The following is a 24102-nucleotide window of genomic DNA, read 5'->3' as shown; positions in this document are numbered from 1 at the left end:
TTCGTTTTACAGGGTTGACATTAAGTCATTGCCTGCTATGGTGATGGCACACAGCCTCTGTTACAGCTCGATGGCACCTTCTGGCAGACGACTGTTTCAGTCACCTGTACTGGATGTGTATGGGAGAAATGCATCGCATACGGCAGCTCACATCCAGAATATAAAACAGCAGTCAGATTATTTCATATCAGAACATTGTGATCCCACTTTACAACAGAATGGACATAGCTTTAGCCAGACAGATGGCATAAATGAAAACATGGATATTACAGTAGAGACTCCAGTATTCAATCCTTTGAATGGAATGAGAACGACTTCAAATTATGAACTTAAGCACGTGCCTATGTGAGTATTAAGTATCATTGACTTTGGATATTCAATTTGGCATCGTTGCAAGTATAAGCAAATCTTGGGAAACTTTTGTGTTGCTTGTGTTTGATCCAGAGAGAAAGATGCACAATTAGAAGACAAAACGATTTAAAAAATGTTGCTTTAATCTCAAAAGTTGCATCTTGATCCTGCGACTAACACTCTTGCTCCAATTGAATTGGCTTGCTCAGAGCTGAGTGAATAATTTTCCCTATCCCTTTTTCTCTTCCTCTAGCTCTGTTGCTCTCTTTTCCCCTTTCCCCCTCTGTACTTTCTTCCAACTCTGCATTCACAGAGCTATCCCCTCAATTCTCACCTTTTCTCTCCTGTCCTCCTATCCATGTTCAATTATCATCTTTTGTCTGTTGGCCTGTGCTCTTCCCTCTGCCCTTTCTTTCCTTCTCCCCAACCTTTTTATTTGGGGACCTGTCTGATTTTTGCTCGTACCTTGAAAAACATCTTTACCTCCAATGGACACAGCAAGACCTGCTAAGTTCCTTTAACATTCTTGTGTTTTTCTCAGAATAATTTTCCATGTTAAATCTTATGTGGTGAGGAACTGCAAGAGGCTTAAAAAGTAATGGTAAAATTTTAACTGGGGTGAATATATTTTGCCTGTGGTCTCTCAAATTTAAAACTGTCCCAGGATTTTGTGAAGGAATGTCTTCAATTTTAGCCCATGATCTTTATGAACTTCAATGCTGACTCATTGTTTCTTTAATACAGAATTTGCTGTTAATTATTCTAAAAAAAAATACAAGAATGGATACTGTAATGTTATGGCTGCAATCGTCAATAAGTGTTTTGTTGACCTGAAGATCCAAGAATGATATCATATCCTAAGACTTGCATATACAGGGCGTTTATAATAGGACTACTTGTAACAACTACCTTGATGTACTATCAATAACTATCTCTTAGTTGTTTGGGTTCGTTGATTCTCCACACATTGGGCACTCCTTTGCACTTGACATATACGCAAATTGTGCCTTGACTGTTAAGAGTATTCACAGCTGTCCTTTGAGTCAATGTCGTTCAGCGTATAAACAGGCCCTTCAGCCAAACTTGCCCAGCTGACCAAAATGGTCAAGCCAAGTTATTCTCAACTCGCCCATATCCCTTCAAACCAGCCATTGTCAACATTTTTTCGGCCTCCCCTCACCCCCCCCCCCCGCAGGATTTTGCTCATGGGCCCCTTTCTCTGTGGAAAAAGTCAAGTTTTGTTTCTCTCCTACTGACTGCATAAAAAACATGATAAAATTGTGTTATGAGGTGAAAAGTAAACAAGGCTTGTAATTAAAAGAGCTGTGGTCCCCGTGGTGGTGGTGATTGGGGGGGGGAGGGGTGGTGGGGGGGGGGCGGTTTCTTTGAGAATGGCTACTCTAAAATCATCCTATCCATGGATCTATCCAATATTTTCTTAAACATTGCAAGAGTACCTGTCTCAATCACCAGGTCTGGTAGCCCACTCCATACACCTATCACACTCTAAAAAAATAAAGATTATCCCTCAGGTTTTTGTTAAAATTTCCACCCCTCACTTTAAACCTAAGTTCTCTGGTTACGGGTTTTCCCCTATACTGGGCAAAAGACTGCATTCACTCAATCTATTCCTTTCATAATTTTGTATACATCTATGAGATCATACCTCCTCCTCCTGCACTCCATATATGCTCAACCTCTACCTATGGCCCACTCCCCTCCCCCCTCCACCGAGTCCTGACAACATGCTCATAAATATTTTTTCCATCCTCTCCAGCTTGATGACACCTTTCCTATAGTACAGTGAACATAAGTGAACACCATACTCCAAAAGGAGCCTCACCAATGTTTTGTATAATTTTACTCCACAGACCACAGTGCTCCATGCCCCTCACATCCATGTACAGTGTCCTCCATAATGTTTGGGACAAAGACATTATTTTTCTTTTATTTGCCCCTGTGCTCCCCAGTTTTAAATTTGTAAACAAACAATTCACATGTAAACAAACAATTCACATGTAATTAAAGTGCAATTCCAGATTTTATTTGTACACATTTTGGTTTTACCATGTAGAAATGACATAACTTTTTATACATAGTCCCTTCGTTTCAGGGGATCATAATGTTTGGGACATAGCTTCACAGGTGTTTGTGAGAACTCCGGTATATTTAATTGCTTTATTCTTCTTTCTTTGGCTTGGCTTCACGGACGAAGATTTGTGGAGGGGTAATGTCCACGTCTGCTGCAGGCTCGTTGTTGACTGACAAGTCCGATGTGGGACAAGCAGGCACGGTTGCAGCGGTTGCAGGGGAAAATTGGTTGGTTGGGGTTGGGTGTTGGGTTTTTCCTCCTTTGTCTTTTGTCAGTGAGGTGGGCTCTGCGGTCTTCTTCAAAGGAGGTTGCAGCCCGCCGAACTGTGAGGTGCCAAGATGCACGGTTTGAGGCGATATCAGCCCACTGGCGGTGGTCAATGGGGCAGGCACCAAGAGATTTCTTTAGGCAGTCCTTGTACCTCTTCTTTGGTGCTCCTCTGTCACAGTGGCCAGTGGAGAGCTCGTCATTTAACACGATCTTGGGAAGGCGATGGTCCTCCATTCTGGAGACGTGACCTACCCAGCGCAGTTGGATCTTCAGCAGCGTGGACTCGATGCTGTCGGCCTCTGCCATCTCGAGTACTTCGATGTTGGAGATGAAGTCGCTCCAATGAATGTTGAGGATGGAGCGGAGACAACGCTGGTGGAAGCGTTCTAGGAGCCGTAGGTGATGCCAGTAGAGGACCCATGATTCGGAGCCGAACAGGAGTGTGGGTATGACAACGGCTCTGTATATGCTAATCTTTGTGAGGTTTTTCAGTTGGTTGTTTTTCCAGACTCTTTTGTGTAGTCTTCCAAAGGCGCTCTTTGCCTTGGCGAGTCTGTTGTCTATCTCGTTGTCGATCCTTGCATCCGATGAAATGGTGCAGCCGAGATAGGTAAACTGGTTGACAGTTTTGAGTTTTATGTGCCCGATGGAAATGTGGGGGGGCTGGTAGTCATGGTGGGGAGCTGGCTGATGGAGGACCTCAGTTTTCTTCAGGCTGACTTCCAAGCCAAACATTTTGGCAGTTTCCGCAAAACAGGACGTCAAGCGCTGAAGAGCTGGCTCTGAATGGACAACTAAAGCGACATCATCTGCAAAGAGTAGTTCACAGACAAGTTGCTCTTGTGTCTTGGTGTGAGCTTGCAGGCGCCTCAAATTGAAGAGACTGCCATCCGTGCGGTACTGGATGTAAACAGCAGATATGAGACCTAGGATTGGTTTGAAGCTTTTGATCACCTTTGGAGTCTGTAGTTGCCAGAGTTGTGCCAGTGAAAGTAAAATAAGCACTTATGAGGCTGAAAAACAAGAATAAAACAGTAAGAGACATCACCCAAACCTTAAGATTAACAAAGTCAACTGTTTGGAACATCATTAAGAAGAAAGAGCGTGCTGGTGAGCGCAGTAATCACAGAGGGACTTATCGCTGATTAAAGAAGAATTCTCATAATGGAATAAAAAAAATTTAAATGTATGATCGACAGATCAGTAACACTTTTCAGGAGGTATATTTGATGTGTCAGTGACTACTGTCCACAGTCGATTTCATGAACAGAAATACGGAGGCTACAGTGCAAGATGCAAATCATGTCAAAGGTGGAATGCTTTGGATCTTGGACGGTTCCTTTACACCTCCACTCTTTGCTCTTGCCATCACTCTGATACGGGTTAATCTTGGTCTCCCCTGTCCACAAGACCTTTTTGCAGAATTCCGCAGGCTCTTTTAAATATTTCTTGGCAAATTGTAATCTGGCCGTACTGTTTATGTGGCTGACTAGTGGTTTGCATCTTGCAATGTAGCCTCTATATTTCTTTCCATGAAGTTTTCTGCAGACAGTAGTTATTGACATATCCACATCTGCCTACTGAAAAGAGTTTCTGATCAGTTTAGGGATTTTATTTCTTCATTATGATGAGAATTCTTCTGTCATCAGCAGTGGGGGTCTTCCTTGGAATACCAGACCCTTTCCGATCACTGAGCTCACCAGTGCGCTCTTTCTTCTTAACTATGTTCCAAACTTCTGATTTTGGTTTGGGTAAAATAAGGTTTGGGTGATGTCTCTTACTGTTTTATTCTTGTTTTTCAGCCCCATAATGGCTTCTTTGACTTTCATTGATACATTTCTGGACCTCATGTTGAAAAATAGCAACGATAGACTTCAAAAGCTTCGAAGAAGCCTAGCTCTCTTGTACTTGCACCAATTAAGTAATTTTTTTTATATAAATTTTTTTATTTTTCACACCATAAACCACATTGACCATGATACATACTTTTTCCTTTTCAAATATATACAGTGCCATTTTCTCCCCCCCCCCCTCCTCCCATCCCACCCTCCCTACCTCCCCCCCCATCCATTTAAAGTACAAAATCTAGGATACATTAAACCAGTCAAACAATGTTGTCATTCAATAAAAATAAACAAGAAATTCCACTGAGTCAATTCTTTTCATTTCCTTCTCCTTTCGTTAATTTAGGTAGTGAATGTCCCCGGTAGGTTTTCTCTATTGTGTTTCATGTAAGACTCCCATATTTGTTCAAATATTTCAATATTATTTCTTAAACTATATGTTATTTTTTCTAATGGAATACATTTATTCATTTCTATATACCATTGTTGTATTTTCAAATTATCTTCCAATTTCCAGGTTGACATAATACATTTTTTTGCTACGGCTAGAGCTATCTTAACAAATCTTTTTTGTGCACCATCCAAATCAATTCCAAATTCTTTGTTTTTTATGTTACTTAGGAGGAAGATCTCTGGATTTTTTGGTATATTGTTTTCTGTAATTTTATTTAATATCTGGTTTAGATCTTCCCAAAATTTTTCTACTTTCTCACATGTCCAGATTGCATGAATTGTTGTTCCCATTTCTTTTTTACATCAAAAACATCTATCAGATACAGTTGGGTCCCATTTATTTAACTTTTGAGGTGTAATGTATAGCCTGTGTATCCAGTTATATTATACGTAACCTCGTATTTATTGTATTTCTCATCGTTCCAGAACATAATTTCTCCCATGTTTCCTTTTTTATCTTTATATTAAAATCTTGTTCCCATTTTTGTTTAGTTTTACCATTTGTTTCCTCATTCTCCTTTTCTTGCAGTTTAATATACATATTTGTTCTAAATCTTTTGATTATCATTGTATCTATAATCACATATTCAAAGCTACTTCCCTCTGGTAACCTCAGACTGCTTCCTAATTTGTCCTTCAAGTAGGATCTCAATTGGTAATATGCCAGCACTGTATCTTGAGTTGTATTGTATTTATCTTTCATTTGTTCAAAGGATAATAATCTATTTCCTGAAAAACAATTTTCTATTCTTTTGATCCCTTTTTTCTCCCATTCTCTAAAGGAAAGGTTATCTATTGTAAAAGGGAGTAACTTATTTTGCGTCAATATTAGTTTTGGTAATTGATTTGTTTTATTCCTTTCTACATGAATCTTTTTCCAAATATTGAGTAGGTGATGTAATACTGGAGAACTCCTACGTTGTACCAATTTTTCATCCCATTTATATAATATGTGTTCAGGTATCTTTTCCCCTATTTTATCTAATTCTAATCTCGTCCAATCTGGCTTTTCCCTTGTTTGATAAAAATCTGATAGGTATCTTAATTGTGCGGGTATATAATAATTTTTAAATTTTGGCAGTTGTAAGCCTCCTTGTTTATACCATTCTGTTAATTTATCTAGTGCTATCCTCGGTTTCCCCCCCCTTTCCATAAAAATTTCCTTATTATTTTCTTTAACTCCTTGAAGAATTTCTCTGTCAAGTGTATTGGCAATGCCTGAAATAGGTATAATATCCTTGGGAAAATGTTCATTTTAATACAGTTTATCCTTCCTATTAGTGTTAGTGGTAAATCTTTCCAATGCTCTAAATTGAGTTTATATAGATGGCTGAGATTTTTATTTATTTGTATACCTAGGTATCTTATTGCTTGCATTTTGAGAAATCCGCATTATTCATTGGCATTGCTTCACTTTTATTTATGTTAATCTTGTAACCCGACACTTCTTCATATTCCTTCAATTTCTTATATAATTCTTTTATTGTTAGTTCTTGTTCTGTTAAGTATACTATAACATCATCCACAAATAAACTGATTTTATATTCCTTGTCTTTTATTTTTATCCCTTTTATATTATTTTCTGTTCTTATCAATTCTGCTAGTGGTTCTATAGCTAACGCGAACAATAAGGGTGATAGTGGGCATCCCTGCCGTGTTGACCTGCTTAAGTTAAATTGCTTTGATATATATCCATTTACTGTCACTTTCGCCAATGGCCCCTTATATAATGCTTTAATCCAATTAATATACTTCTCTGGTAAACTGAATTTTTGCAATACTTTGAATAAACAATTCCATTCTACTCTGTCAAAGGCCTTCTCTGCGTCTAAAGCAACTGCTACTGTTGGCGCTTTACTCCCTTCTACTGCATGAATTAAGTTAATAAATTTACAAATATTGTCTGTTGTGCGTCTTTTTTTAATAAATCCAGTTTGGTCTAGATTTACCATTTTCGGTACATACTCTGCTAATCTGTTTGCTAATAGTTTAGCTATTATCTTATAATCTGTGTTAAATAATGATATTGGTCTATATGACGCTGGTGTGAGTGGATCTTTCCCTTGCTTTAGTATTACTGTAATTATTGCTGTTTTACATGAATCTGGTAAGCTTTGTGTTTTATCAATCTGGTTGATTACTTCCAGGAGGGGAGGAATTAATAAATCTTTAAATGTTTTATAGAATTCTATTGGGAATCCATCCTCTCCTGGTGTTTTATTATTCGGTAGTTTTTTTTATTATCTCTTGTATTTCTACTATTTCAAATGGTTCTGTTAATTTATTTTGTTCCTCTATTTGTAATTTTGGTAGTTCAATTTTAGTTAAAAATTCATCTATTTTCCCTTCTTTCCCTTCGTTTTCAGTTTGGTATAATTGTTCAAAGAATTCTCTCAAGTTTTCCTTGATCTCCTTTGGATTATATGTGATTTGTTTGTCGTTTTTCCTTGATGCCAATACCATTTTCTTAGCTTGTTCTGTCTTAAGCTGCCATGCTAGAATTTTGTGCATTTTTCCCCCTAGTTCATAATATTTCTGTTTTGTCTTCATTATGTTCTTCTCCACCTTATATGTTTGTAGTGTTTCATATTTTATTTTTTTATCTGCCAATTCTCTTCTTTTAGTTGTATCTTCCTTCATTGCTAATTCTTTTTGTATATTTACTATTTCCCTTTCCAACTGCTCTGTTTCCTGATTATAGTCCTTCTTCATCTTGGTTACATAACTTATTATTTGCCCTCTAATGAACGCTTTCATTGCATACCATAGTATAAACTTATCTTTCACTGATTCCATATTTATTTCAAAATACATTTTAATTTGTCTTTCAATGAATTCTCTAAAATCCTGCCTTTTAAGTGGCATGGAGTTTAATCTCCATCTATACATTCTTGGAGGGATGTCCTCTAACTCTATTGTCAATATTAAGGGTGAATGGTCCGATGATATTCTAGCTTTATATTCTGTTTTTCTTACTCCATCTTGCTCATGGGCCCCTTTCTCTGTGGAAAAAGTCAAGTTTTGTTTCTCTCCTACTGACTGCATAAAAAACATGATAAAATTGTGTTATGAGGTGAAAAGTAAACAAGGCTTGTAATTAAAAAAGCTGTGGTCCATTGGGTGTTGTTTCCTCCATATATGCAAAAGTTGCATTTCTTCCATCGATTTAATTATAAATTTGGTTACTTTGTTCTTTCTGTTAATTTTTTTCCCAGTTTTGTCCATATTTGAATCCAAATTCAGGTTGAAATCCCCTCCTATTAATATGTTCCCTTGCGTATCTGCTATCTTCAAAAAAATATCTTGTATAAACTTTTGATCTTCTTCGTTAGGTGAATATACATTGAGTAGATTCCAAAACTCTGAATATATCTGACATTTTATCATTACATATCTCCCTGCTGGATCTATTATTTCCTCTTCTATTTTAATTGGCACATTTTTACTAATTAATATAGCTACTCCTCTTGCTTTTGAATTATACGACGCTGCTGTTACGTGTCCTACCCAATCTCTCTTTAATTTCTTGTCCTCCAATTCAGTTAAATGTGTTTCTTGCACAAATGCTATATCAATTTTTTCTTTTTTCAGTAAATTTAGCAGTTTCTTCCTTTTAATTTGGTTATGTATTCCGTTAATATTTAAAGTCATATAGTTCAGCGTAGCCATTTCATACTTTGTTTATCTTCCCTTTCCATTTCTCCATCATCACCTTTCCTTCTTATCCATTTCTGCTTTCTTGTTTTGAACACTTTATAAGACAACATTTCTAAAACATCAAACATTTTCCTTATTCTCCTATTTAAAACTTCTTTAACCCCATTCTCCCCTCCCCCTCCTGAGTTGCCCTTTATCCCTTGTCGGGCAACCACATCTCCCCTCTCCATTTGGATTTGCGAATTCACTCGCAAACGTCAACTGATTTTGCAGTGACCGTAACTCCTCCCCACCCAGCCCCCCCCAGAAAAGATTTCAATTTTCATATGTAACAAAGGTCACTCTTTTAATTCCCTCCTTATTCCCTCTATTCCCTTTCCCTCCCTTATTAATTCTTGTCTATACTCTATATATTTTCCTCTAAATACGGTTACATTCATGTATACACACTATATATATACACACATACACCCCTTTACACACATACATATAGTTCGTGGTCATTTTTACTCTCATTACATGTCTTCATCTCTCTGCTTGTTTTGTAGTTCTGCAAATTTCCTTGCTTCCTCTGGATCCGAGAATAGTCTGTTTTGTTGCCCTGGAATAACTATTTTAAGTACCGCTGGGTACTTTAACATTAATTTATATCCTTTTTTCCATAAGATCGTTTTTGCTGTATTGAACTCCTTCCTCTTCTTCAGGAGTTCAAAACTTATGTGTGGATAGAAAAAAATTTTTTGTCCTTTATATTCCAGTGGCTTTTTGTCTTCTCTTACTTTCTTCATTGCTTTCTCCAATATATTTTCTCTTGTTGTATATCTTAAGAATTTTACTAAAATGGATCTTGGTTTTTGCTGCGGTTGTGGTTTCGGGGCTAAAGATCTATGTGCCCTCTTTATTTCCATTTCTTCCTGTAATTCTGGTCTTCCCAGGACCCTGGGGATCCAATCTTTTATAAATTCTCTCATATTCTTGCCTTCTTCATCTTCCTTAAGGCCCACTATCTTTATATTATTTCTTCTATTATAGTTTTCTATTATATCTATCTTCTGAGCTAACAGCTCATGTGTCTCTTTAACTTTTTTATTAGATTCTTCTAATTTCTCTTTTAATTCCTCTACTTCCATTTCTACAATTGTTTCTCGTTCTTCCATATTTTCCACTCTTTTTCCTATCTCTGACATGGCCATTTCTATTTTATTCATTTTTTCTTCTGCATTCTTAATTCTTCTTTTTATCTCATTAAATTCTTGTAATTGCCATTCTTTCACTGATTCCATATTTTTTAAAAAAGATACATCCATTGTCTTGCCTTTCTCTTCTTCCATTTCTTTCTGTTCTTCTTCTTCCTCTGGATTGACCATCTGTTGTTTCCTTGTTTTCTTTTTACCCTCTTCTTTCTTGTTGTCGTTATTGTCTGTGTACTGCACCTGCTGCTGTGCTGCAGGTGTCTTTCTCAGCTGTGGAGATCGACTCCGCAGCTGCTCCCCCCTCCCATCAGTGTGTTTTTTTCATGCGCGGTTGCGCACTTTTACTCGTCTCTGCGAGCCATTTTTGTAGTCCCGAGCCCGGGACTTCCACTGACCTGCGGGAGCGGGTTTCTCTCTCTGCGGTGGGCCTCTTCGGACAGGTATGGCTTTCACCTTCTTCTTCCGACATTCTTTCTTCCTCTTTTCTTCCCGTTGTTTTTGACTTTTCTCTCTTCGCTGCCATTTTCTTCTCACCTTTATTTTTACTTTATTATAAATTTTAATCTTGTACCTTTGTGCTTTGTGTGTTTTTTTAACTTTGCGGGAGAGGGCTGGAATTCTCTGACCGGCCACTACTCCATCACGTGACTCCTCCCCACCAATGAAGTAATTGAACATATTTCAGTTCTCAAACACTTGTGAGCCCAAATGTCCCAAACATCATGTTGCACAGGTGTTACAAATTTAATATTGTGGAGCACAGGGACAAATAAAAATTAAAAAGTGTCTTTGTCCCAGATATTATGGAGGCTCTCTCCATGTCCAAATTTTGCTTAAATGTCAGTATTGAGCCTGTATTTACCCATTCAGCTGGCAGCTCGTTCCACTCGCATCACTCACTGCATGACAGAGTTCCCGAGAATGTTCCTTTTAAACTTTTCCACTTTCATTCTTAACCCATGTCCTCCAGTTTTTATCTCTCCTAGCATCAGTGCAAAATGCCTATTTGCATTTAATCTATCTATACCACTCATGATTTTGTATACCTCTGTCAAATCTCCTAATTCTTCCACACTCCAGGGAGTTCTTCAAGCCCTGCACCATCCTTATAAATCTCCTCTGCACTCTAGCAATCTTATTGCGATCCTTCCTTACGTAACCAAAACTGCACACTCCAAATTTGGCCTTACCAATGCCTTGTACAACTTCACTATAACATCCCAACTACTGTACTCAATACGTTGATTTATGAAGGCCAATATGCCAAAAACTCCTTTACAAGCCTATATACCTGTGGCATCACTTTCAGGGATTTGTGTATCTGTATTCTCAGATTCCTCTGTTCTAATGCACTCATCAGTGCCCTGCTGTTTGCCATGTTTGTCCTTCCAAAGTGCAACACCTCACATTTTTCTTCATTAAATTCCATCTGCCATTTTGAAGCCTATTTTTCCAGCTGGTCCGTCTGTAAGCTTTGAAAGCCTTGCTTGCTGTCCACTACACCTCCGATCTTTGTGTCATCTGCAAACTTGTTGATCCAATTTACCACATCATTGTTTTCTGATCATTGATATAGATGACAAATAACAATGGACCCAGCACTGATCCTTGAAGCACACACTAATCACAGGCCTCCTGTCAAGCCAATGTGTAATCAATTAACTACCTTACCATGAACACCAAGTGACTGAACCTTTCTCACTAACCTACTATGCAGGACTTGTCATACTCCTTACTAAAGTCTGTATAAACAACATTCACAGCCTTCATCAACCTCCTCAAAAAAACTCGTTTAAATGTGACCTACCTCATTCAGATCCATGTTGACTATACGTAATCAGTCCCTGTATATCCAATCTCTGAGAACACATTCCAATAACTTGTCCTTCACTGACATCTGACTCATTGGCCTATAATTTCCCATATTATTTTTATAACCTTTATTAAACAACAGAATATGTACCCTCCAATCCTCTGGTACCTCACCCTTGGCTAAGGACATGTTAAATATATCTTCTAGGATCCTTGCAATTTCTATACTAGCTTCCCTCAAGGTCTGATGGAATACCTTGCAGACCCTGGGGATCTATCCACTACATTTGCTTTAAGACAGCTAGCACCTCCATGACCCTACTGCTTGTTTGCCTCACTTCTGTAGACAGCCAGTTTCCTGAGTAAACATAAATGCAAAAACCCATTTAAGATCTCCCACATCTTATTTTGCTCCATACATAGCTGACCACTCTGATCTTCAAGAGAACTACTTTTGTCCCTTACTATCCTTTTGCTCTGAATATACCTGTAGAAGCCCTTAGGATTTTCTCTCACATTGTCTGCCAAAGCAACCTCGTGTCGTTTTTTTAGCCTTCCTACTTTTTTTGCATTTTTTATGCTCCTTAAGTACCTCATTTGCTCCTTATTGTCTATACCTTCTATACACATTAAAAAAAATTTAATCTTAGACATACAGCAAGGTAAATGGTCATTTTGGCCCATGAGTCTGTGCTGCCCAATTTACACCCAATTATCCTACATCTCCAGTATGTTTCGAATGGTGGGAGGAAACCAGAGTCCCCAGGAAAAGCTTGTGCAGACACTGGGAGAATGTACAAACTCCTTACAGACAGCACAGGATTTTAACCCAGGTCCTGATCGCTGGCGCTGTAAAGGCATTGGGCTAACCACAGCACCAACTGCGCTGTCTCTTAACCAGCTCCCCAACATTCCTTGAAATCCAAGGTTTCCTCTACCTGTTAACTTTGCCTTTAATCCTAACAGGAACATACAAACTGTACTCTTAAAGTTTCAGCTCTGAAGGCTTTCTACCTACCAAGCACATTCTTGCCAGAAAACAATCTGTCCCAATCCACATTTTTTTAGATCCTTTCTCATTTCCTCTAAATTGTTCTTTCTCCAATTTAGAATGTCAAATAGCCCTCCCAACTTTCATTCTTACTCTATGATTGATGAAGGCTGATATAGAAAAAGTCTTTTTGATCACCCTATATACCTGTGCTACCATTTTCAAGGTACTATTTCAAGATTTAATTTATTGTCATCAAATAACATTTGATGTAAATAACATTTACACAAAATTGCTTTTGCCTGCTGTAAGGCAGACAAATTCGCCATCGGCAGACATTGCCCGAAGCGACTCTTAAGTCAGAGAAAGAGAAGCCAAAGAGAGTTTACCCCAGAGTCATTGAGTATCCATGGATTCATTTCGAGTGCTTCTGCAGCCATACAGAGACCAAACTGTTGGAAACCTGAGCTCCAGATCCCAACCTCCAATTCAATTAGAAACCCTTCAGCACCCTCTCCCATCCTGGTTCCGATGCCTGGTATCCCTTTCAGCCCACCTCAAGCCAATTTAACTGTACTCCTAGATCCCAGTGTACTACAACACTCCAGCTCCTTATCATTCACTGTACAGGTCCTATCCACATTGAACCTGTCAAAATACACCTCACATTTCTTGAATTAAATTCCATCAACTCTTCTGCTTAACAATCAAGATCCTGCTGCAATCTTTTTACTATCTACAACACCAGATACAGTAAAATCCCTTTTATCTGGCATTCAATCATCCAGAAATTCAAACAACTGGCAAAAAATGTTGAGGAAATAAATAATTTTTTTTTAGAGAATAAGTAGATTTTTAAATACAAGTTTCAACTAAACTTTAAAACTGTAAATGTTCTCCAAAGTAGCTCATTGAGACCAAACATTTAGCCAGCGGTGTGCCCCCTGTCATGCCCTGCCCACAGCAGCCATTTGAATAAAATGGCGCCACCCAGGATGAAGAGTCGACCGATGCCACTGGGGTTACTCTCCCAAATGTCTCCCTATTGCTGCCGGGCAAGTCTTTCTTTATTCGTATTAAGTATATTAGTAAAGCTTTATTTGTAAACTTGGGCAAGGTGGGTTTAATTATGACGACAGCATAGTGCAATGTTGTTACAGTGCCAGTGTCTGGGATTCAAATTTAAAGAAAGATATGCCGAAGGTCTGATTGGGACACTGGCATGGAGGTGAGTTGGATTGTCAGCACAAAGAAGGTGCACCTAGGGCCTGATCAGGACACTGGCATGGAGGTAAGTTGGGTTTCGTCGAAGGCCTGACCGGGACACTGGCATAGAAGTGAGTCAGTTTTCGAAGAGGGTCTGATCAGGACACTTGTGGGACCCCAGCTGTTCACAATTTACATTAATGATCTGGATGAGGGGATTAGATGTAATATCTCCAAATTTGCAGATGACACTAAGCTAGGAGGGGTTGTTTGCACTGAAGAGGGGGTCAGGAAGCTCCAGTGTGATTTGGATAAATTGGGGGACTGGGCAGATACATGGCAAATGCACTACAATGTGGATAAATGTGAGGTTATCCACTTTGGTAATACAATCCGGAGGGCAAATTACTATTTGAATGACAATAGATTGGGAGATGGGGAAGTGCAGAGAGACCTAGGGGTTCTTGTGCACCAGTCACTGAAGGCGAGCATGCAGGTATAGCAGGCGGTTAAAAAGGCAAATGGTATGTTGGCCTTCATATCAAGAGGGTTTGAGTATAGGAATAAGGATACCTTACTGCAGCTGTACAGGACCTTGGTGAGTCCACACCTGGAGTATTGTGTGCAGTTTTGGTCACCTTATCTAAGGAAGGATGTTCTTGCAATGGATGGAGTACAGAGGCGATTCACCATGCTGATACCTGGAATGGCAGGAATGACTTATGAGGAAAGATTGCGCAAATTGGTATTGTCCTCGCGGAGTTTAGAAGATTGAGAGGGGATCTCATAGAGACATAAAATTCTGGCAGGACTGGACAGAATGGATGCAGATGGGATGATTCCAATGATGGGAAAATCCAGAACCCGGGGCCATGGTTTGAGGATAATAGGCAAACCATTTAGGACCGAGATGAGGAGGAATTTCTTTACCCAGAGGGTGGTGAATCTGTGGAATTCATTGCCACAGAGGGCAGTAGAGGCAGGTTCATTAAATATATTTAAGAGGGAATTAGATCTATTTCTTCAGTATAAGGGTATTAAAGGTTACGGAGAGAAGGCGGGGACGGGGTACTGAACTTTAAGATCAGCCATGATCTCGTTGAATGGCGGAGCAGGCTTGAAGGATTGAATTACCTACTCCTGCTCCTATCTTCTATGTTTCTATGTAAGTCGAGTTGTCAGCGCGGAGAAGGTGCATTAAGGGCCTGACTGGAACACTAGCATAGGGATAAGGTGGCTTTCATTGAGGGTCTGACCAGGACACTGGCGTGGAGATGAGTTGGATTGTCAGTGCAAGGAAGATCTGCCGAGGGTCTGACCGGGACAGTGGTATATAGGTGAGTCAGGTTTTGTGACAGCCTGACTGGGATACTTGCAAGGAGGTGTGTTGTCATTGTGAGGAAGGTGTGCCAAGTATCTGACCGGGACTCTGGTATGGGAGTGAGTCTGGTTTCGTCAAGGGCGTGACCGGATTGTGCCAAGGATTTGACCAGGAAGCTAGAATGAAGAGCTGGTCGATGCAGCTTGCCACTGGGGTAATTCTTCCAAAGTGTTTTCCTATCCCTGCCTAGTAAGAATCTATGTCTTTCTTAGTATTAGGTATATTGGTAAGGCTTTATGTGTAAACTTGGTGGTTGGGGGTGGGGGTGGGGAAAGGGAAAGGGATGTAATTATGATCATGGCACAGTTAGCATAGCGACTACTGCAACTCTGTTACAGCACCAGCGACCGGGTTTGAATTTAAATTTTGTAAGTTGGGAATTACTTAATTAAAGTGAACTTTACTTAATTAAAGACTACAAAACTGAGTTAAAAAATACTTTACATTTTGCACTGTCTTTTGTCTTTTAAATAGTGTATTTTTTATCAGGTGTATTGGTTAGGCATTTTAAGTGTGAGTCTCAGTCAACCAGAAAATTCAAGTTTCCAACATCCACAATCTCCATAGGTGCTGGATAGTGGAGATTTTACTGTACTTTAATGTCCGCATTGAATTGATCTGGTTTGTTTTCTAATCATGGTGTTTTGTGGTTACTTCAATAATTATCAGTATGTGGAGGGCTTCTAATCAACCTCTTCTCAAACCAGCAAAGGCCTCTGATGTAGCATTGAGTTTTCAATTGAGTTGAATGTTCCTGTTGAATCTTGCATTGAATTCAAAATGTCCTTTCTCCTCTGCAGAGGGTTGGATACCAGTCCTTGTTTCTGATCCCATTTCTTTTGTATTTGCAGAATAATTTGTGATCAGCTTCTACTCTGATTTGTAAGAATGAGTATTTAAATTAACGTCTGCTGCATCTTTTCCTTCAATTGTTGTACAAAAACAAAAAATGCTGAAAATACTTAGCAGGTCAGGCTTCAGCAGTAGGAAGAGAAATAGAAAAATATTTCAGATCAACAACCCTTGATCAGAAGTATTATATAAATTATGTTCCTCATTTCAATGCCTGGAGTTATTTACAATGTCACAGTGTCAATTCCTATTTTAATGACTTCCCTTCTAACAATGTCACTGGTCCTCAGATACTTCAAAGTGTGGTTCTTACATCCGTGAATCCTGATACAGTAAAATCCCTGCTATCTGGCACCTATGGAGGTAGGTAGATGCCAGATGAGTAAATTTGCTGGTTGCTTGAGATTGCTTTATTTTATTAGGGGTGCCAATTTTAAACTTTAATATTTCTTATTTATTTTTGGCATTTTTTTGCCTTTTGATTAAGAATGGGAATTTACTGTTAAGTATTTTGTTTTTTCTTTAGCTGGAGAGGCCATGTCCTAAGTTAGTTCTCACCTGAACATGGCACACTTGTATTACCACAGTGATTTCACTGCTTCCCTAAGGTGATCTAAACATTCTAAAAAAAATCACTACTGATATGAAAAAATGTGCATAGTTCCAAGGGGGCTGCCAGTGTGTATTGTGCTTTGGAGAATTTCAAAGTAGATGGGGGAGGGGGGGGGTGATATCTGGAGCAAGAAAAATGCTAAATAAAAGAATCTTTTGGGGGTAGAATGAAGGACCTTTTTGGATGAAAGAGATGACTAAAGTGGCTCATGCCAATAAAGGTGGATTGGAGAGTAAGATTTGTGTAAGGTATCTGAAGAACAAATTCTGATCACTCCAGCCCCTCCACATAGAAACTTTACATACCCCCTTGCTTGGAGCAATTCATTTGGTTATCATTAAAATTTTGAGTTGGGGGTGGGAGGGCAAGACTTTGGGAGGGATGTTGGAGGATGCTTCTTCACTTGGGGGTTGGTGGCAGGGTGGAGTGTTCTTCCGAATGAGATAATTGTGGCAGGGTCCCTTCTGTCATTTAAGAGAAGGTTGGATGTGTACATGGAGGTGAGGGGGTTGGAGGGATATTGGCGGAGAGCGAGAGGATTGAGCTAGTGGAGTTGTTCAAGTGAACCGGTGTGGACTCGAAAGGCCGACATGGCCTGTTTCCGCTCTGTAAATGGTTATATGATTATGGTTATCATTGAACTGAGAAGAATGTGGCTGAGAACAAAAATTACCTTCAGAATGGTTTTTTTCAACATGTAGACATTGGCAGAGCTGGTGTTAGTTGTCCTTCTCTAATTGTTCCCAAACAAATAATCATCTCAGTGGATATTTGAAGAGTCAACTACATTGCTATTGGTCTGAAGTCACATAAAGTCTAAACGGTAAGAATGGTAGGGAAACAAAAGCTGCAGATGTTGGAATTTTAGGTAGAAAAAGAATTGGTGGAGGAACTCAGTCAGCATCCATGGGTAAAAATAGTCAATTCATGTTTCGGGTCTGAACCCTCGATCAAAGCAAGATAGAATACTGAAATTACACATATCAAGGGAAAGAATGGGGGGAGCGGTCCAGAGGTAAGAGGATAGAGGACAGAAGGTGTAGGAGGTAGAAAGAGTGGAAAAGCAGGTAGAGGAAAAAAGGCATTAGTAAGGCAGGTGGAAAAAGAAAAGTTAGAGATAGAAAAAATATACGTGCAAGAGTAGGGAAAGAAGAGATGGAAACAGTGGAATCTAATTGGGATGGGCTACCTAAAATGTGAAAATTTAAAGTTGATTCAGAAGGAAAATTGTGTGTTGTTCCTCGAGTTTACGTTTAGGCTCGCCCTGATAATTGATGACATCAAGATCAGACATTTTGTTATAGCAGTGGTTAGGGGAATTAAAATGATTGGGTACAGGCAGCTCCAGTTTAGACGCATAAACAGGGCATGGGTGTTCGGTGAAGTGGTTACCCAATCAATCTTCTTTTGGTCTCATTGATATAGAGAAAGCTATACAAAGCATGCCAAATGCCAGATTAGGTTGGATGATGTGCAGATAAAGCTCTGTCTCCCCTGGAAGTCCTGCTTGTGACCCTGAATGGTAGTGAGTGGGGAGATTTAGGGACCAGTTCTGCATTTCCTTCTGGATATATTAGGAAGTGCCCAGGGAGGTGGCTGGGGAGGGAAGAGCAGAAGTCGTAGAGAATTATCCCTGTGAAAAGTTAATATGACAACGTGATTGGTTGTGGGATTACACTGATGTTGGTGGATGTGTGGGAGGATAATATGATGCATGCAGAGTCTGATGTGATGGAAAGTGTTGACTAGAGTGACTCTGTCCTCTCTGGGGGGGGGGAAATGTGGGGTAAGGGCAGAAGTATGAGAAATGAGGGAGATATGGTCAGTAAGGGGGAACCCCATTTATTTAAAAAATGAGGAAGTCAGATGTCCTGGATGGAAGGCCTCATCCTGGGAATGGTGCAGCAGAGGAATTATGGGAATGGGATGGCATCCTTCGTTTCCTCCCATAAAGAGTAGTTCCATCATGGATGAGTTACTGGACAACAACTGATCACCTGATAAATAGTTCTTCAGTAAATTACTGGTGAACTGGGTGACTTTATATGACAATCTGCTGGTTTTATGGGCATCATTACTCTTTTAATCTGAATTTACTGAAGTTTCACAACAAAGTACCTAATTTTCTCAGTTCAGTTCATCCAGCCCTTTTGCGCTGCTTGTCTGAACACTTAACCACCATTCCACCCTCAAACCTTTTTTCCTACAGTGACCACAGAAGGTAATATTTAAACACAAAATGTTGTAACCTGCAGACTCTGAACATTACTAAGTCACTAGGGTCCATGACTCTGTTTGACACTCTTTATGATGTCAGTGGGATAGCGTTATGTGACAATACTTACCTCTGTCTTTGTTGCTTGTTGATTTTGTATGCAGTGCTCCTTGGGTTATGAAAGTACTCATTGCAGATATGATGCACCATTTAAAAATAGTGTGTGTCTAATTAGTCTTGAAATCTTCAGTGTGTTTATGCTTTCAAAGGAAAGCGACATGCTTGAATCTGAAAACTAAGTTTTTGAGGAACTTCAGGGCTTCAATCACCAATGGCTCTTTGGAGTCTAAAAGTATTCTACAATATCACTTTACAGTTTTATAGAAAAATCACTCTCTTAAGCAGGTAGAATGAATTTGGTGTAATTTTTAATCTGAAAGCAAGTCAAAAATGTTGATCTAATGAATAATTGTGCAGATTTTCTCTATCAACTCATGGATTTTTCCTTTCAAAAAAGGAGGAATGAGTTTTGTTCCAGAAGGAAGCACAAACGAGAGCAAGAGGAAGATGAGTGAGTAAAATTGTGAGACTATGTTGTAATGTTACGGAATTTTGGGCAAAGATTGCTGAAATGGCATGTTTGAAGTTCCATTTGCCATTAAATCTGTTCTGTTTTTTCATTATTAATGCTGGATTATTGATCTTATCCTGTAGTCATTACTGTGTTCATCCAGGACCTTTAAACCATAGAATCATAGAACAATGAGAGCACAGAAATGGGCCACTTTAATCTGTGCCAAATTGCTTTTTCTTGCTTAGTCCCTCTGACTTGCACTCAGTCCACAGCCCTCCATACCTCACCCATCCATATACCTGTCGGAATTTCCCATAAATATTAAAATAGAGTCCGCATCTACCACTTCAGCTGGAAGCTCGTTCCACACTTCCACCACTCTCTGAGTGAAGTTCCCCCTCATATTCCCCCAAACCTTTCCCCTTTCACCCTCAAACCATGTCCTCTTGTTTGAATCTCAACCACCCTCAATGGAAAAAGCCCATCGACATTTATTCTGTCTATCCCCCTCATAATTTTAAAGATTTCTATCAAATCACCCCTTGTTCTTCTACACTTTAGGGAATGAAGTCCTAACCTGTTTAATCTTACCCTGTAACTCAGTCCCTGAAGTCCAGGCAATATGCTAGTAAATCTTCACTGCACTCTTTCTAGCTTATTGATATCTTTCCTATAGTTATGTGACCAAAACTGCATACAACACTCCAAAATTGACCTCACTAATGCCTTATACAATTTTAGCATAACATCCCAACTCTTGTACTCAATACTTTGATTTATGATGGCCAATATGTCAAAAGCTTTCTTGACAAGCCTATTCACATGACACCACTTTCAGCAAATTGTATTCCCAAATCTTCTCTTGGTTTGTCCTTCCAAAATGCAACACCTCGCACTTGTCTGCATTAAATTCCATTTGTTATTTTTCAGCCCACTTTACCAACTGGTCCAGATCCCTCTGCAAGCTTTGAAAACCTTTTGCGCAGTTCACAACACCTCTAATCTTAGTGTCATCTGCAAATTTACTAATCCAATTGACCGCATTGTCATCCAGATCATTGATATTGATGACAAACAAAAATGGTCCCAGTACCGATCCTTGAGGCACACCAGCAGTCACAGACTTCCAGTCTGAGAAGCAGTCATCCATCACTTCTGTCTGGCTTCTCCTGACCAGTATTTGTCGAATCCAGTTCATTACTTCACCTTGAATACCTAGCGTCTGAACCTTCCTGACTAACTTCCCATGTGGGACCTTTTGATCAACAGCTTAACTCTGCGCAATAAAAGATTCAGAAATTGTTTTCTCTCTACATTTAAGCCATCCAATAAGATAGAATTAAAGTGAGTTGGAAGCTGTGGGGATATAATGGGGCAAAGGAATAGCATTTAATTGCTCTATATTTTATGAAATATTAATATCAAGGCAAAGGCATTATTATAGCATTTAGTTTCTGGCTCAATGCCTTTTGTGTAACTGTTTGCTTTAATTGGCATCATCCTGTTGCTGTTGTATCATTGCTTGCTTATGGGGAGTTGTTCAAGAGCAAAAAGCCACATGAGTACTATTACCTTAAAAAAAATTTTTTAGGGGATCATTTGCTATTTCTCCATTAATGGAAGGGCAAATATAGTGGTTTGTGACATGTTTGGGTTGCATGTGTGGCACGGTTAGTATAGCACTTAGAGTAACGATTTTACAGTGTCAGCGACCCAGATTCCAATCTGACGCTCTCTCAAAGGAGTTTGTACGTTCTCCCCATGTCTGCATGGGGTTTCCCCTGGGTGTTCTGGTTTCTTCCATCCTCCAAAACAAACAGGGTTGTAGGTTAATTTGGGTGTAATGGGCAGCACGGGTTTAAATGGCTGGAATCGGCTTCTACCGTACTGTAAATTTTAAAAAAGCATACTTCATGGAATTAGTTACTAACAAATACTGTGAAGACATTGATTGCATCAATGACATTAATGCAGTTTCTTGATTTGAAATTCAAATCTATGACTTGAATTAAGAATTTGAGATTACTGTACTACATTTTGTTTGGTGACATTCTTTTGGACCCGAGTAAAATGCTAGGATGGAAATTGGGACCAATTGACATTGAGTCAGACAAGTGAAGTTTTGAATATTGGGTAGGTAGGTTGCTATTAGTAATGGAAGGTGTAACCTCCCTTGATTTGCAGGTTATTTGGCACAAAATATTAACCAGAATGTAAAGGCAAATGGTGTCATAATTGCTGCCAGATAAGAGGGCTGTGACACTGTCCCACTGAACACACTGGTATCAGGATGACATGGTGTGGAAGATGTGGAAAAACAGAGTTTAAATTTAGACATACAGCATGGTAACAGGCCCTTTTGGCCTACAATTGCGTGCCGCCCAATTGACCGACAACCCCGGTACATTTTGGAGGGTAGGTGGAAAGGGAAGCACCCAGAGGAAACTCGTGCAGACACAGAGAGAATGTACAAACTCCTTACAGACAGCACCGATTCGGACCAGGGTCGCTGATGCTGTAATCATGCAGCCCACGGTTAAATTATCTGCTTAATTTATAGTCATGGTCATGCAGCATTGAAACAAGCCCTAAAGTGTCCCACCACACTCCGCAAAACAAAAGTTACCACTCTCGTTCCTGTAAAATCTTTCTTCCCCCATGTCTTACTCACTTTAAAATTGTGTGCTCTAGTTACAGAATTTTTTCTTCCCCCCCCCAACCCCTCGCCCCCCCACTTTTACTTTGGGCAAATGACTCCATTCACCCAATCTATGCCTCTCGATCTTTGAATACCTCTATGAGATGACCGCTCATACTCCAATCGTGCTCAACCTCTCCCTATTGCTCTTCCCCCCCCTCCCCAAACACCCGAGTGCTGTTAACATGCTCATAAATATTATCTCCATCCTCTCCAACTTGATGACATCTTTCCTATAGCACAGTGAACATAACTGAACACAATACTCCAAATGGGGCCTCACCAATGTCCTGAACATCTGTACTACACAGAAACAGGCTTTTCAGCCACTGACCTGCATCTGGACCATACCCCTCCCATCCATGTACCTGTCAAAATTTTTCTTAAATGTCAAAATTGAGCTCTGTTTACCAATTCTGCCGGCAGCTTGATCCACATGCCCACCACTCACTGCAGATAAAGTTTCCACAATAGAGAAAAAAGCTGAATATTGATGGGTGTAGGGATGGCTCTCTGATTGGAGAGGAAAAGGGCTGGGGAGCTGGAAGAAGGGAGACTGAGGCATTAGGAAAGAGGGGGTTTTAACAGAGGCTGGAGAAATTGATGTTTGAAAAGTGCCCGGATGAAATATTCGGTGTCCCTCCACAATTTGCAGGTAGCCTTGGTTCAGCAGTGTGGGAACGATGTGTGGAATTAAAATAGTTGACATGTTGTGTGGAATTAAAATTAACAGGTTGATATTGCAGTGGTAAAGAAGGCATATGACATACTTGCCTTCATTGGAAGGGGCATTGAGTATAAGAGCAGGCAATGCAAGTCCCGGTGCAGCTGTATAATAATTTGGTTAGACCAATTCTGGTTGGAGAGGGGGGTAACCTGATAAGAAGTTTATAAAAATTATGTGGCATTAATAGAATCTTTTTTTCCCTAATATAAAAATGTCACAAACTAGAGGACATGCATTTAAAGTGAAGAGAGACATTTTTAAGTGGATGTGCTGGACAAGTTTTACATGAAGTGGTAGGTGCCTGGAACAGACTGCCAGGGGTGGTGCTTGAAGCATTTAAGAGGAATCTTTTCCAGCCAACGGGAGTAGGAGCAAGAGAGTACAAGAACAGGCTTGTTTAAATAGATGAGGGGTGTAAGCAGACCGGCCATCGTGGAAGTGGGACAGAGTTAGAGTGGGGAATTGAGGCCTTGGTGAGAAGCCTTGGTGGTGCAGGAGCTGTCATAAGGACAACCCTATTGAAGAATAAAAAGGGTTCAAGAAGGCACTGGTAAGGGCAGGCTTTTTATTTCTTTTTCTCTATTTCATAGACACAATGTGGGTCATCAGGGAAGCCAATGGTATCCCTGACAACTTCGTTTGTGAAAAGTGCATCCAGCTGCAGCTCCTAATAGACTGTGTTCGGGAGTTGAATGAACTCCAGATCATTTGGGAGGTTGAGGGGTTGATAGGAGTTACAGGAATCCATTCACACTTGGAGGCAGGAAGGAGGTAGCTGGGTGACAGAAAAGGGAAAGGGAACAGGCAGTCAGTGCAGGAGTGCCCCTGTAGCCATTCCCCTCAACAGCCACAGCGGTCAGATCACAAGCACAAAGTTTGGGAGAGGTTGCAAGCTGTAGTGATAGGAGACTCCTTAAGGGAGCAAATAAGAGGTTCTGTGGAAGAAGTCGAGAATCCTGGATAGTATGTTGCCTCCCAGGTGCAAGGGTCCAGGATAACTCCAATCAAGTTAACGGCATTCTCAGGAGGGAAGGTGAGCAGCCAGATGTCATGGTCTATTTAGGGCTGCAAGGAGTTCAGGTAATTCTTCTTTCTCTCTCTTTGGCTTGGCTTCGCAGATGAAGATTTATGGAGGGGTAATGTCCACGTCAGCTGCAGGCTCATTTGTGGCTG

General features: G+C 39.8%; 1 protein-coding gene across 4 annotated transcripts in view; it reads left to right on the top strand.

Annotated features, from left to right (window-relative positions):
* Nucleotides 1-24102, top strand: part of ccdc117 (coiled-coil domain containing 117) — a 54251-nt gene that overhangs the window by 16525 nt on the left and 13624 nt on the right. For all 4 annotated transcript variants that reach the window (XM_069933427.1, XM_069933426.1, XM_069933424.1 and 1 more), the window contains exons 2-3: nt 13-345; nt 19448-19501. In XM_069933427.1, coding sequence (XP_069789528.1) covers nt 38-345; nt 19448-19501 — 362 coding nt within the window. In that variant the 5' untranslated portion in view covers nt 13-37. The remainder of the gene's footprint in view (nt 1-12; nt 346-19447; nt 19502-24102) is intronic.

The sequence above is a fragment of the Narcine bancroftii genome, chromosome 4 (genome assembly GCF_036971445.1).
Source record: "Narcine bancroftii isolate sNarBan1 chromosome 4, sNarBan1.hap1, whole genome shotgun sequence".
Classification (NCBI taxonomy): domain Eukaryota; kingdom Metazoa; phylum Chordata; class Chondrichthyes; order Torpediniformes; family Narcinidae; genus Narcine; species Narcine bancroftii.
This window is presented reverse-complemented; position numbering and strand designations above follow the sequence as displayed.